At 40.2% G+C, this 13,119-nt stretch overlaps 1 protein-coding gene across 10 annotated transcripts in view; it reads left to right on the top strand.

The window, feature by feature from the left end:
- The window catches only part of ANKHD1 (ankyrin repeat and KH domain containing 1), a 182,546-nt gene that overhangs the window by 100,063 nt on the left and 69,364 nt on the right, over positions 1–13,119 (top strand). For 5 of the 10 annotated variants that reach the window (XM_045027030.1, XM_045027031.1, XM_045027033.1 and 2 more), the window contains exon 11: positions 8,549–8,608. The exons of 4 other annotated variants lie outside the window; for them this stretch is intronic. In XM_045027030.1, the coding sequence (XP_044882965.1) occupies positions 8,549–8,608 (60 nt within the window). Of the gene's footprint in view, positions 1–8,548; positions 8,626–13,119 lie in introns of those variants that run through there. One more of the 10 variants, XM_045027039.1, reaches the window with a different exon arrangement.

The following is a 13,119-nucleotide window of genomic DNA, read 5'->3' as shown; positions in this document are numbered from 1 at the left end:
GGGGTAAAAACAAGGGTGGTGTCATGGTAGAGGGTCTACTGCAGACCACCTAACCAGGAAGAAGAGGTGGATGAGGCTTTCTTTAAACAGCTAACAAAATCATCCAAAGCACAGGACTTGGTGGTGATGGTGGACTTCAACTACTCAGATGTCTGTTGGAGAAAATAACACAGCAGGGCACAAATTATCCAACAAGTTTTTGGAAAGTATTGGAGACAACTTTTTATTTCAGAAGGTGGAGAAACCTACTGGGGAGAGGCTGTTCTAGATTTGATTTTGCCAAATAGGGAGGAACTGGTTGAGAATTTGAAAGTGGAAGGCAGCTTGGGTGAAAGTGATCATGAGAGTTCATGATTTTAAGGAATGGTAGCAGGGAGAACAGCAAAATAGACAGTGGATTTCAAGAAGGCAGACTTTAGCAAACTCATGGAGTTGGTAGGTAAGATCCCATGGGAAGCAAGTCTAAGGGGAAAAACAACTGAAGACAGTAGGCAGTTTTTCAGACGCACATTTTTAAGGGCATAAGAGCAAACTATCCCATTACGTAGGAAAGATGGGAAGTCTGGCAAGAGACCGCCCTGGCTTACCCAGGAGATCTTCAATGATCTAAAAATCAAGAGAGTCCTACAAAAAGTGGAAACTAGGTCAAATTACAAAAGATGAATATAAACAAGTATGTAGGGACAAAATTAGAAAGGACAAGGCGCAAAACGAGATCTAACTAGCTAGAGACAAAGGGTAACAAGAAAACATTCTACAAATACATTAGAAGCAAAAGGAAGATCAAAGACCGGGTAGGCTTGTTACTCAATGCAAGGTATGGGGGTGGGGACAAATAACAGAAAATATGGAAATGGCAGAGGTGCTTAATGACTTCTTTGTTTCAGTTTTCACCAAGAAGGTTGGTGGTGATTGGATGTCTAACATAGTAAATGCCAGGGAAAATGAGGTAGGATCAGAGGCTAAAATAGGGAAAGAACAAGTTAAAAATTACTTCGACAAGTTCGAAGTCTCCAAGTCACCAGGGCTCAATGAAATACATGCTAGAATACTCAAGAAGCTGACTGAGGAGATATCTGAGCCATTAGTGATTATATTTGAAAAATCATGGAAGATAGGAGAGATTCCAGAAGACTGGAAAAGGGCAAATATAGTGCCAATCTATAAAAAGGGAAACAGGGACAACCCAGGAAATTACAGACCAGTCAGCTTAACTTCAGTACCAGGAAAGTTAATGGAGCAAATAATTAAGCAATCAGTTTGCAAACATCTAGAAGATAATGTGATAAATAACAGTCAGCGTGGATGAAGAAGAAATAGTGTCAAACCACCCTGATAGCTTTCTTTGACAAGGTAACAAGCCTTGTGGATAGGGGGAAAGTGTTAGATGTGGTATTTCTTGACTTCAGTAAAGCTTTTGATACTGTCTCGCATAACCTTCTTATAAACAAAGTAGGGAAATGCAACGTAGGTGGAGCTAGAACATAAGAAGTGATCTCTCTCCTGCAATCCCTCTCCACCCTCTGCCAAACAGCGGCTAGGGACACCATTCCTTACCCAACCTGGCTAATAGCCATTAATGGACTTAACCTCCATGAATGTATCTAGTTCTCTTTTAAACCCTGTTATGGTCCTAGCCTTCACAACCGCCTCAGGCAAGGAGTTCCACAGGTTGACTGTGCGCTGTGTGAAGAAGAACTTCCTTTTATTTGTTTTAAACCTGCTGCTCATTAATTTCATTTGGTGGTCCCTAGTTATATATTATAACTTATATGATGGGAACAAGTAAATAACTTTACCTTATTCACTTTCTCCACACCACTCATGATTTTATATACCTCTGTCATATTTTCCCCCCCCCCCAGTGTGCTCTTTTTCAAGCTGAAAAGTCCTAGCCTCTTTAATCTCTCCTCATATGGGACCCGTTCCAAACTAAAACTAATCATTTTAGTTGCCCTTCTCTGAACCTTTTCTAATGCCAGTATATCTTTTTAGAGATGAGATCACATCTGTATGCAGTATTCAAGATGTGGGCGTGCTATGGATTTATATAAGGGCAATAAGATATTCTCCGTCTTATTCTCTGTCCCTTTTTGAATGATTCTTAACATCCTGTTTGCTTTTTTGACTGCCGCTGCACACTGTGTGGACGTCTTCAGAGAACTATCCACGATTACTCCAAGATCTCTTTCCTGATTAGTTGTAGCTAAATTAGCCCCCATCCTATTATATGTATAGTTGGGGTTATTTTTTCTAGTGTGCATTACTTTACATTTATTCACATTAAATTTCATTTGCCATTTTGTTGCCCAATGACTTAGTTTTGTGAGATCTTTTTGAAGATCTTCAGTCTGCTTTGGTCTTAACTGTCTTGAGCAGTTTTGAGCTACTATAAGGTGGGTGCAAAACTGGTTGGAAAGCCGTTCCCAGAGAGTAGGTATCAGTGGTTCATAGTCGTGCTTGAAGGGCATAACGAGCAGAGTCCTTCAGCGATCAGTCTGGGTCCCGTTCTGTTCAATATCTTCATCAATGATTTAGATAATGGCATAGAGAGTACACTTATACAGTTTGAGGCTGATACTAAGCTAGAGGGGTTGCAAGTGCTTTGGCAGATAGGGTTAAAATTCAAAATGATCTGGACAAACTGGAGAAATGGTCTGAAGTAAATAGGATGAAATTCACTAACAAGAAATGCAAAGTACTCCACTTAGAAAGGAACAATCAGTTGCACACATACAAAATGGGAAATGACTGACTAGCAGGGAGTACTGCGGAAAAGGATCTGGGGGTCACAGTGGACCACAAGCTGAATATGAATCAACAGTGTAACACTGGGGGGGGGGGGGGGTGAAGCAAACATGAGTCTGGGATGTATTAGCAGGAGTATTGTAAGCAATATTTACTTATTGTAAGCAATACTCCCCGCTGATTAGGCCTCAGCTGGAGTATTGTGTCCAGGTCTGGGCGCCACATTTCAGGAAAGATGTGGACAAATTGGAGAAAGTCCAGAGACGAGCAACAAAATGATTAAAGGTCTAGCTCTTACGTTACTGAAGCCACAACCACTTCACTAAAATGATCGGACCACACACTTGTCAGTTTGTGATAAGCAAACACAATGTGACAAATGACCAAAATGTGTAATACCTGTTGTTTGCTGAGTGTTACGCCATCTGTAAAGGATATTTTCTTGCTGAGTCAATATTTTTTAAAAGAAAACTTAATTCCTGTTTGTCACTTGCAACCAAGCCGCCTGTATCCTCAGCAGAGTTTGAGCTCTGGACTTTCAGATCACTAGTTGAGACCTCTTGAACCACTTGAACTACAGTAATAGCTGTTCCCTCTCCAGTGGCTGATACAAAGAGAGAAGAATGATACCCGCTTTCCCAGTGGGTTTCACAGTTATTAGCTCAGAAGTAATAGAATGCTGGAAATCAGGACTCCTGGATTTTATTTCCACCTCTGGGAGAGAAATGTGATCTAATGGTTAAAATAGTGGTTATAGATGGCCTAACTAAGCACTTAGATTTGGCAGATTTTATTCTGAGCAGCAGTGTGTCTGCATGCCCTCATGGAACATAGCCACTATTTTGTTAAAACAATCATACTTCTCTCAATTTTTAAATGTGACACAAGCCATCAAAATGTGACCCATAAAAAATTCTATGGATGAGATTGGATTCTGTGCCTGATGCTGCTAAAAGTTACCTTTGGCAACCTATATTATCTTATTTGTAAAATTACCTGTGTGATACTTGAGAAACAAGGTGGGTGAGGGTAATATCTTTTATTGGAGCAACTTCTATTGGTGAAAGACTAACTTTTGAGCTTACACACAGCTCTTCAGATCTGGGAAAGGTAGTCCGTGTCAGCAAAATACAAGATGGAACAGACTATTTAGCATAAGTAGTTAACCTGTATTGAAAGAGACTAATTGAGGTGAAGTGGCCAGTTGAAACCTCTGGAGTCATAGGACAAAGAGGGGTTAATGGGTTACAGATTGTTGTAATAAGCCACAAATCCAGTGTCTGTGAGTTCATGATCTTTAGTGTATAGCAAGCTCCCATGCTTGTGTTTTGAAGGTGTGCAGGTTTCCTTTGAGGCTGAGGATTGAGAGGTCAGATAAGGAGTGATCGCTTTGTGAAAAGTACTCACCCACAGGTAATATGATGTAATTGTCTTTTATTTTTTGTGAGAGTTCATGGTGATTGTCCTGTTTCACCCACATAATTGTTATTGGGGAATAAAGAGTACATCTACACAGCAAGTAAACACCCATGGCTGGCCCATGTCAGCTGCATAAGTCAGCTGACTTGCGGAGCTGTAAAATTGCTGTGTAGGTGACCAGGCTCTGGGACCCCACAAGCAGGGAGGGCTCCAGAGCCTGGGCGCCAGGCCAAGCCCAAATGTCTGTACAGCAGTTTTTAGCCCCACAAGCCTGAGAGCTCACCCAGGCCAACCGTTGCCTTGCCACGGTCTTTTATTCCAGCATAGATATGTACTCTTAGTGCATTGGGTGAAGTACACCACATGTTGTGATAGGTATGTGTAGGACCCATGGATCTTGAAAGCTGTGTTGTGGCAGGATATTGGTTGTCGTAGCAGGAGAGATACTTCTGCAGATTTTGCATCTGTTACAATGGGATTTGGTGCTGCTTTGAGATGGTATGGCCTGATTTTTGGGGAGCTTGCTGCTGCTTCTGATGAAGCTGGAGAAGTTGGGGGGTTGTTTGAAGGCCAAAAGAGGTGGCTTGAAAGAGATTTTTCAGTATGTGGTCTGCGTCGAGTATTGGTTTTAATTGCTTAATGATACACTGTATGGGTTCCAGTGTGGGGTGATACGTGACAACTAGGGGGTTGTGGTTGGAGGGCTTTTTCCATATTGAAGCAGGTACACTGAGGTATTTGAGTGGCCTGTTCCATGCTGCAATCTACTTCTCTAGTGGAATGCCCTGGTGTTTTAAGTGTGGTAAGCTGTGTATCCTGGACTTTCTCCTTTGTGCATATTCCGTGGTATCAGAGTGCTTGGCTGCATAAAACTAATTTTTTGGTGTTTGGGGTGGCTACTGGATCTGTGAAAGCAAGTGTGGTGATCTCTGGGTTTCTTGTACATAGCTATCTCTAAAGTTCCACTGTTGAAGCTGATCGTGGTGTCCAGGAAGTTTGATGCTGATATGGGCGTGCTCTCGAGAGAGCTGAATGAATGGATGGGTAATGGTGGTTGGAGTTGTGGTGAAAATCTATAAGGAAGTTTAGCTCATCTGTCCAGAAGATAAAAACATCATTGATGTATTTCAGGTATAGCATTGGTTTTGTGGTGCATTTGTCCATGAATTCTTCCTCAAGGTAGCCCATGAAGAGAGGTTGGCATGCTGGGGAGCCATTGTGGTACCCATGGCTGTTCTCTTTGTTTGGACAAGATGTTGGTTGAATATGGATGAGTTTGGCAATGTGTTTGAGATGGATATGTGAGTGTTGTCCATTGTCTTGTAGATATCCACGCCAGGCAGCAGTGAGAGATGTTAGTATATAGGGAGGTGACATCCATGGTGGCAAGGATGGTGTTCTAAGGAAGGTTGTTATGTTTAGAGTTTCTAGAGGAAGCTGGTTGTGTGCTGGAGGACGGTTTCTATAAGTCCTGATATTGCTTCATTAAGAGTGCCATGGTTAGATATGATGGGTCTCCTGGATTCCCTTGTTTGTGTATCTTGGGAAGCATATAGAAAGTTTGTGGGGGACAAGGTTGTTAGTTTCTCTTGGAGTTGAACAGGAAAGGATTTGATATCCTTAGATCCCTGGGTTGTCTCTGAGTTCTTTGGTGGTGTCAAAGAGTTGTAGGCTTTGGTAACATAGTCATCACAGTTGAGGACTGTGATGGCATCCCCATTGTCTGCTGATTTAATTGCTATCTGGTGGTTGGATTTCAGAGACTGTATAGCTGTCCTCTCAGCACTGGTGGTGGGAGTGTATGGTGGATGTGATTAGGGATTTTAGTCAATCAGTGTAATCAAGTGTGTGGTTTTGTCTGTGGTGGGGTGTTGTCAGATTATTCTTTTTTCTTATGACTGTTGGTGGGGAGGTGGTAGTTCTGGGTGATATTGTTGTGAAAGAATTCTTTGAGGTGGAATCAGTGAAAGAATTCTAGTTCTCCACATATTAGTATAATGATAGGTTCTGTGATGGGGTAGAAGTTCAGTCCCTTGGAGAGTACAGTTAATTTGGCTCTGGTTACAGGTAGTTTTAATAAATTGATGTTGGGTTGTCATGGGATGTCCATGTGATGGGTCCTGGTGCCATGGTTTCTCCCAGAGGTGTGGTGGTCTGTGGTTTGTGAAGTTGTTGCAATTGGTTCCACTTTGCTTTTGTATTGGATGGGTGTCATCAGATTTTTGTAATAGCTATTTTTGGTTTCTTGCATGATCTCCAGGTAGGTTTCCTGATTTCGCCCCTCCTCCCCCATCTATGTGTGGGAGTATGTGATGATTTCTTGTTTGAGGTGGTCTCTTGTGGAGTATGAGAGTTGCAGGAGATGGTTCCTCACTTTTTTGGAGTCCTACAGAGCTGCTCAGCATATTTGGAGTTGTATGTAGTGGTTAGAGGGTTATAGATGGTGAGTCCTCTGGAGACGTTTTGTTTCTTGCATTTGCTCAGGAAGAAACTGTTTTGCTTCCTTTCTTCATGTTGTGGAGTTTGCATTTCAAATGGCAGAATTGAATATCTCCATTGTTGCTTGCAGTATTGTAGCCATGTTGGTCCCAGGATATTAGCAAGACAAGGTGGGTAAGATAATCTTTTATTGTACCAATTTCTGTTGGTGAGAGAGGCAAGCTTCTGACTTTACGCAAAGCTGCTCCTTCAAGTCTGGGAAAGGTAGTACTCAGTGTCACAGCTTGATTGTGTATTTCCTGAGAGGTGGGTGTGAGGCCTGCTGGTTCAAAATTAAGGACTGAAAATTACAAAAATACAAACAGTAGTGAGTGCCAAATGAGATTTTTATCTCCTGGCTCCTAACTCAGTTTACCTTCCTCTAAGCTAAAAGTGAATTTTGTTGGAGATCTCTTCTCCTCCTAAACTGAGATCTTGATTTAGCTGAAATGCAGTACATTTGAGAGCCAGCCTCTTGACTCATTTCCAATGGGACTGAAGTCATAGGTTGCCCTCAGGGAAGATGCTGGCCCATATTCTTTATGATTTAGTAAGGAGAGTTAGGGAGCAGCAGCCAAGATTTCTGGGGAGAAGATACAAGCTGTATTGCTGTGGTCTCTGTAGCCTGTGTAGTTCTGCGCCTTCAGCAGAGACTACACTGTTCTATAGAGCTGCGGCTGGCCCAGGGGAACAGGTGCAGCACTAGGGAGGATCCCCTGGAATGTGGGCACTTTTGTGCTGCAGTTCAGGAGGGTAAAGAGAGACCTGCAAGAGCCCCCCACATATACAGTAGCAAAAAATCCATTCTTGCTTTTCATCTCAAACACCCATGCTTCCTCCAAACCATGGTACACTTGCATTTAAAAACCTAGGAAATTCTATAAACACCATGTTTAAAAGGGAGTAGGATTGGTTAACTGATAGCAACTCAACTCAGACCCTACAGGGTAAGGAAATGCCAAGCTATGGGACACCTCTTAATCATACCCTAGTGCTTACACAATTTTCACTGACAGGTTCTGCACCATCACAGGAAAATTCTTTTTGCTTCCAATTGATAAGAAAACATACTACACATTAATTTCCCTCACACCATAAAGTAAATCATAGATTATTAGGGTTGGAAGGGACCTCAAGAGATCTAGTCCAACCCCCTGCTCAAAGCAGGACCAATCCCCAAATGGCCCCCTCAAGGATTGAACTCACAACCCTGGGTTTAGCAGGCCAATGCTCAAACCACTGAGCTATTCCCCCTCGCTGCCCCCCAAATATCAACCTTAATATCAACCTTATGTTTTCCTTAGATACATCACACTGCACACTTAACCTTTGTATATATGTCAACCTGAGTTCTTGCTAACATTGTGTAGGTTGTAAGTAGGGCTTTGCATTATACAGTGAGGGAGATTAATATGTTGCTTTCAGTGTGAGGGACTGAAAAGTAATCGTGGTTTTTTGTTTTTTTTTTAATATGCTGGTTCTAGACTATCTGGGGAAGATGATAGAGGATCCAAGGTTATTAGTAAGAATGTTCATGTTGTCTCTGTAACAAAAGAACTATAAGAGTGCGCTCAAAACACTGAAACGGAATTACTGCAGTCATATTTTTGGCTGTGCTAGGTCAGAATATGTGGTGACTGGGTGTGACCAAGAAAGCATCTGGTAATTTGCACCAGTGGATATCGTGTGTAACTTTCACTAGCCACATGAGTCTGGGTGGCTTAGGTTGAGGCTATGATGGTGAAGAATTGCATTGCTTGGTTTAAAGACTAGTTTTGTCCTCCTCAGGCTAATTCAGCTGATGATGCTGACCAACTGAAATTGTAATCACCAGGTCTTCACGGCCAAGTATTAATTTTATTTGTAGAATAAGATCCGTGAGTTCTTCTTTTTCCTTCCGCAGGACAAGCAGGAGGACTTAAAGAAGACTATTTTGGAGGGCATAGAGACGGCCAAGCATCAGGTGAGGTTGGCCTTTGATGCTTGTAAGCTAAAACCTCAAAAATAGATGTTCACAGCAAGCATGGCTTACGGCATCTAGATTTCATCAGAGGTGCAAAGACTTGCTATGTAGCATATTAAATCTCCATCATTGCTCTACTTTTTTGGTTTCTTTCTCTGCAGTCCTTTGGCTTGATTTCTAATCCCTTTCTTTCTTAATTACTACCCTACTCCCTCCCTGTATAGGAAAGGGTCATCTTATTAAACCAGCTTTTCACAAATAGTGGCTACAATAAACTCTTTACAAATAATAGGATCACTATATCTTTATAGGGTCTCATAATCTTCAGTTCTCTTAACCAGAAATCCATTTGAGTTTTAATCTGTGTTTGTATCCACCTCATGAAATTTGTCTGTAGAGGACATGTTACTGACTCTTTTATAACTTTGAGTCTTATAGTCATAGTTTAGTCTTGAGAATATTATAAAAAGAGGAACAAAATTAATTAAAAAACTCAATTTTTCAGCGGGGGTTGGGGGAAAGGGCAAGAAAACATTCAAAATCGTTTTACTTAGAAATTCTTCAGAACAGTGCAGTAAAATATTTGCCCTCAGAGGACTTGAGTTTTTAGCATTTTCAGGGGAATTAGAACCCTCATAAATCAAAAGGTCTTGTTACAAAAGAATTTGAGAGAGATCTGGTTCCATTCCTTATCAGATCCAGAATAAAATCAAAATCTTGTAATGAACATGTTATGTAGTAATATGTCTAATGATGGATATCTCTTTGAAGTTTGAACACAGCAGTCCACTAGAGCTCTTGAGAGAATATTTGTTTCATATTTATCCAGGAATAATTAAATTGGAGAGAGTTCAAATAAGAGCCAAGAGAATGTCTTATAGTGATGGACTATGTTCTATTCAGCTTAATAAAGAAGAGGTGAAAGGGTGACTTGATCAGTCTATAAGTACCTACATGGGGAACAAAAATTTGATAATGACCTCTTTAGTCTAGCAAAGATATAATAAGATCAAATGGCTGAAAGTTAAATCAGTGTGCAAATTTTTAAGTGAAGGTAATTTACCAAGCAATTTTTGAATTAAAATTGGCTGTTTTTCTAAATAAATGTTCTAGTTCAAACAGGAATTAATTCAAGGAAGTCATGGGTGTGTGTTACACGGGAGATCAGACTAGTTTATCACATTGGACCCTTCTGGTGTTGTAATCTGTTATAACATAGCTACAGTCTAAATGTGGATGTGTTTCGTTAATTTAATAATTGGCTAGTCCAGGGTATCTTTTTCAGAAGGCTAACAATTATTTTACTGAATTATTGAAATCGCAAAGTCTTGGTTTGGAATTTATATTGGCCCTGTTAGATACTTGATATAAAACCTCTCGCGTAAGAACCTGAGGATGAAGTATCAAGGATAAGGGTGATATCAGCAACAATAATAAATATTGGGCCTATTGTTGCCAAGTCCTTGGAGTTTACTGCTAATACACTACAGTTTCTCAACCTATATCTAGATAACTCTAAGTAGTATCTGGTGTAGACAAGGTTTTGTTAGTCAGTAGATCACTTCCTATAGAGTTCACATAAAATGCAATGTTGGCTTTTATGAAGTACAAAATGACAGCTCAGTCACCAGTAAAATGGTTTGATAATACTTAACATCCCAGCCCATAGTGGAGCAATGTGCTGATTAAAAAAAATAAAAATAAAAAAAACAAACAAAAAACGCCCTCACATCCCTGCCCTGTTCTAAACTGATTCTTAGGACCTTGCATTTTTCAGAGACTGTCAGTGGCAGTAGCTTTACTTGTAGAAGCTGTGTGTTTCAGCTGCTCATTACTGATCCTTTCTACGACAGATTATAAAGTAATGAGGTGATTTTTGAATGTGCACCCAAAATTCCTTCCAGAGATGCTATTTGGCTTCTGTCTTGGGTTAATATTTTCATCTACCATCATGTCTATCCCCATGGCTCCTTGCTCCATAAATATTAAAATGAATTATATAAGATGGATTTTCTGACTAATTCAGATGTATAACTTCTCTTGACAAAAGTTGGTTGAGAATCTAGAGAAAAATAACTCATAATTTCTCTTTATTTTTGTCTGGTCATGTTAAAGCCTGTTCTGTTAATAGACATTGGTAATGAAAGCAGGTGTTGCAGTTTGAAATCTATAAATCCAGCTACAGGAGTCTCACTGCAAATTTACCAAGCATCAGTGTGCGCTGCCTCTTAAGGTTTGGCCCACTGTCTAGATGCTGCATTGGCAATTCTGCAATGCCTTTCTGAGAAGATTCTCTTGAGGAGTGTCATCTTTGGCATTACTTTGTCTTGTATTCATCACTGGGACGCCTCAAGATGGAAAAACTATTGTAAATGCTTTGTGTTATAATCAATTTCATGAGGGCTTTTTTACATCCTTTGAGCTAGTTTTGTGGGATAAAACTAATGTAGGTCAGTTATTTCTAGCACATGTGAGAACCCTAGCCTCATCATGCTCTGTATCTTGTCATGCTGTTTTGTTCTGTTTGAATTCTTGTTACTTTTGTCATTTAAAAAAAATACCTGTTTTGCTTTTCCAGTAGGATATTTTTGTGATTTTTACCCATTTGTTTTACTCCATTGTATGTTGCTTAAGATTCCGATAAGACACTTATGATTGCATCCCCCTTTCTCTTTACTCACCAAAGTATGGATTTGTCCAGTGGGAGTAATTACATATTGAAGTTGCTATCTGATAGTTATTTGTAACCTACACAAATTCACCTCCCTTTGAAGTTAGGATTCATTCTTTAGGCAGTTAGGGCTTCAATATTTGAAACCTTGTATCAAAATAAACAGGCTATTGTTGTTGAAACTGTTATAGTTTATGTAAGCTCCCTGATAGCCCATGTCTGTTACTCCAAAAAGAATGCAGCGTTGTAGCTGTGTTGGTGCCAGGATATTAGTGAATCATGGTGCATGAGGTAATATCTTTTATTGGACCAACTTCTGTTGGTGAGAGACAAACTTTTGAACTACACAGAGCTCTTCCATTTCTGGATGGGTGTCTATCACAAACCACAGCAATCAGACACACACATTTGGCAGTCTCAGAAGTAAGACTAGGGACTGAATGAGCACAGAATGTAGACTGCCTTCTCTCCCCTGGAGGTGACCATTCTCAGTTCTGGCTTGACCCATATATTGGGGACCATGTGGGCAATGCTTCTGCTGCTGCTATACCTTTGCTGTGGCTAAATAGAGGACTGAAGTTTCTACAGATGGCTGGCATCTTATAACTGCATTAAATTAAGTTAAAAAAATAAAATAGAAAAGATGTTGTCAAAGTGGAGTCAGATAGGAGGAGCGACCGAAATGAGTAAGGAGTGGCTACTGAAGAAATACAATAGATAAAATGAATAGTTTGACCAGATGGAAGGTATGTGTGTGTTTGGTACTGCAAGTATTTGACGTTTGTAAACACCACGAAGGATCAGGATTCGATTGCTTGAGGAGGTGGGGATTAATCAAACCAGTATATATAGAATAACTGCATGAAATTTAAGTAAAGGAAAACTTACCATGGACATCAAGAAGTTTCCCCAGCAGTGAGATCTCTTAGACTCCCAAGCAAAGTACTAATAGTCTATTGCTAGCCATCTAAAACAAAACAAGACACTTAAACATACTACAGGACACAAACTTGCACTGTCTTAGATTTAGAAAATTCCAATTAACCCGGTTTACTTATTTCTGAGTTCTTTGATTCTCGTAGTATGGGGATTTTGAAACCTTGCATCAGGAATTGAGTTTGGACAACATGGTTTCTGCTCATATATTGAAGTTGTGTGTATTTTAATACATAGTGCATTGCATCCCAAAGTGCATTTTAAAATATCTTCACACAGTACAAATCAAATGAGTTCTGCATGTGGAATGGAGGGGCAGCTGCTAATTGCATAACAGTCGCAGGAGGGAAAAATTGAGGTCAAAGCACCAGGGCAACCCCAAATTTTAAAGAATATACTATTGGTCCTTGCATATGCATGCAGAGCACACATTACTTTGATTGTTAAGGTCTCATGAAAAAGAGCCTTCCACAATAAACTCTGTGGAACTCAGTGTCTCTGTCTGAATAATAAAGGACTGAGTAAATCTGTTTATAAATTGACTCTGGTAGTTGGAGGGAGTTCAGGTGTTTTCTGACTTGAGGATCAAATCTCTACGGCTTCCTCTCTTGCTGCATAGTATTGCGCATGGATTATATGTATGTAGCAATAGTGTCATGCGAAATAAGTTAGAGGATCAAGACACAGTGCACAGAGAACAAATATGCATCTTAAAACAATGTACAATAAAACTATTGTGTCTCATAAGAAAAATCTGTGCCAGACCGCTTTTGCCCTTTTTCAAGTGGTGAGAGGAGACAAGCTCAGTTTTTTAGACTCTTCATAATAGCACATGACTGATTTGGACCACTAAACTTCTCAACAGGTTTGGATTTGCCATCACTAAAGATTCCCCTTCTCAAAT

This window comes from Mauremys mutica, chromosome 8, assembly GCF_020497125.1.
Source record: "Mauremys mutica isolate MM-2020 ecotype Southern chromosome 8, ASM2049712v1, whole genome shotgun sequence".
In the NCBI taxonomy this organism is placed as follows: domain Eukaryota; kingdom Metazoa; phylum Chordata; order Testudines; family Geoemydidae; genus Mauremys; species Mauremys mutica.
This window is presented reverse-complemented; position numbering and strand designations above follow the sequence as displayed.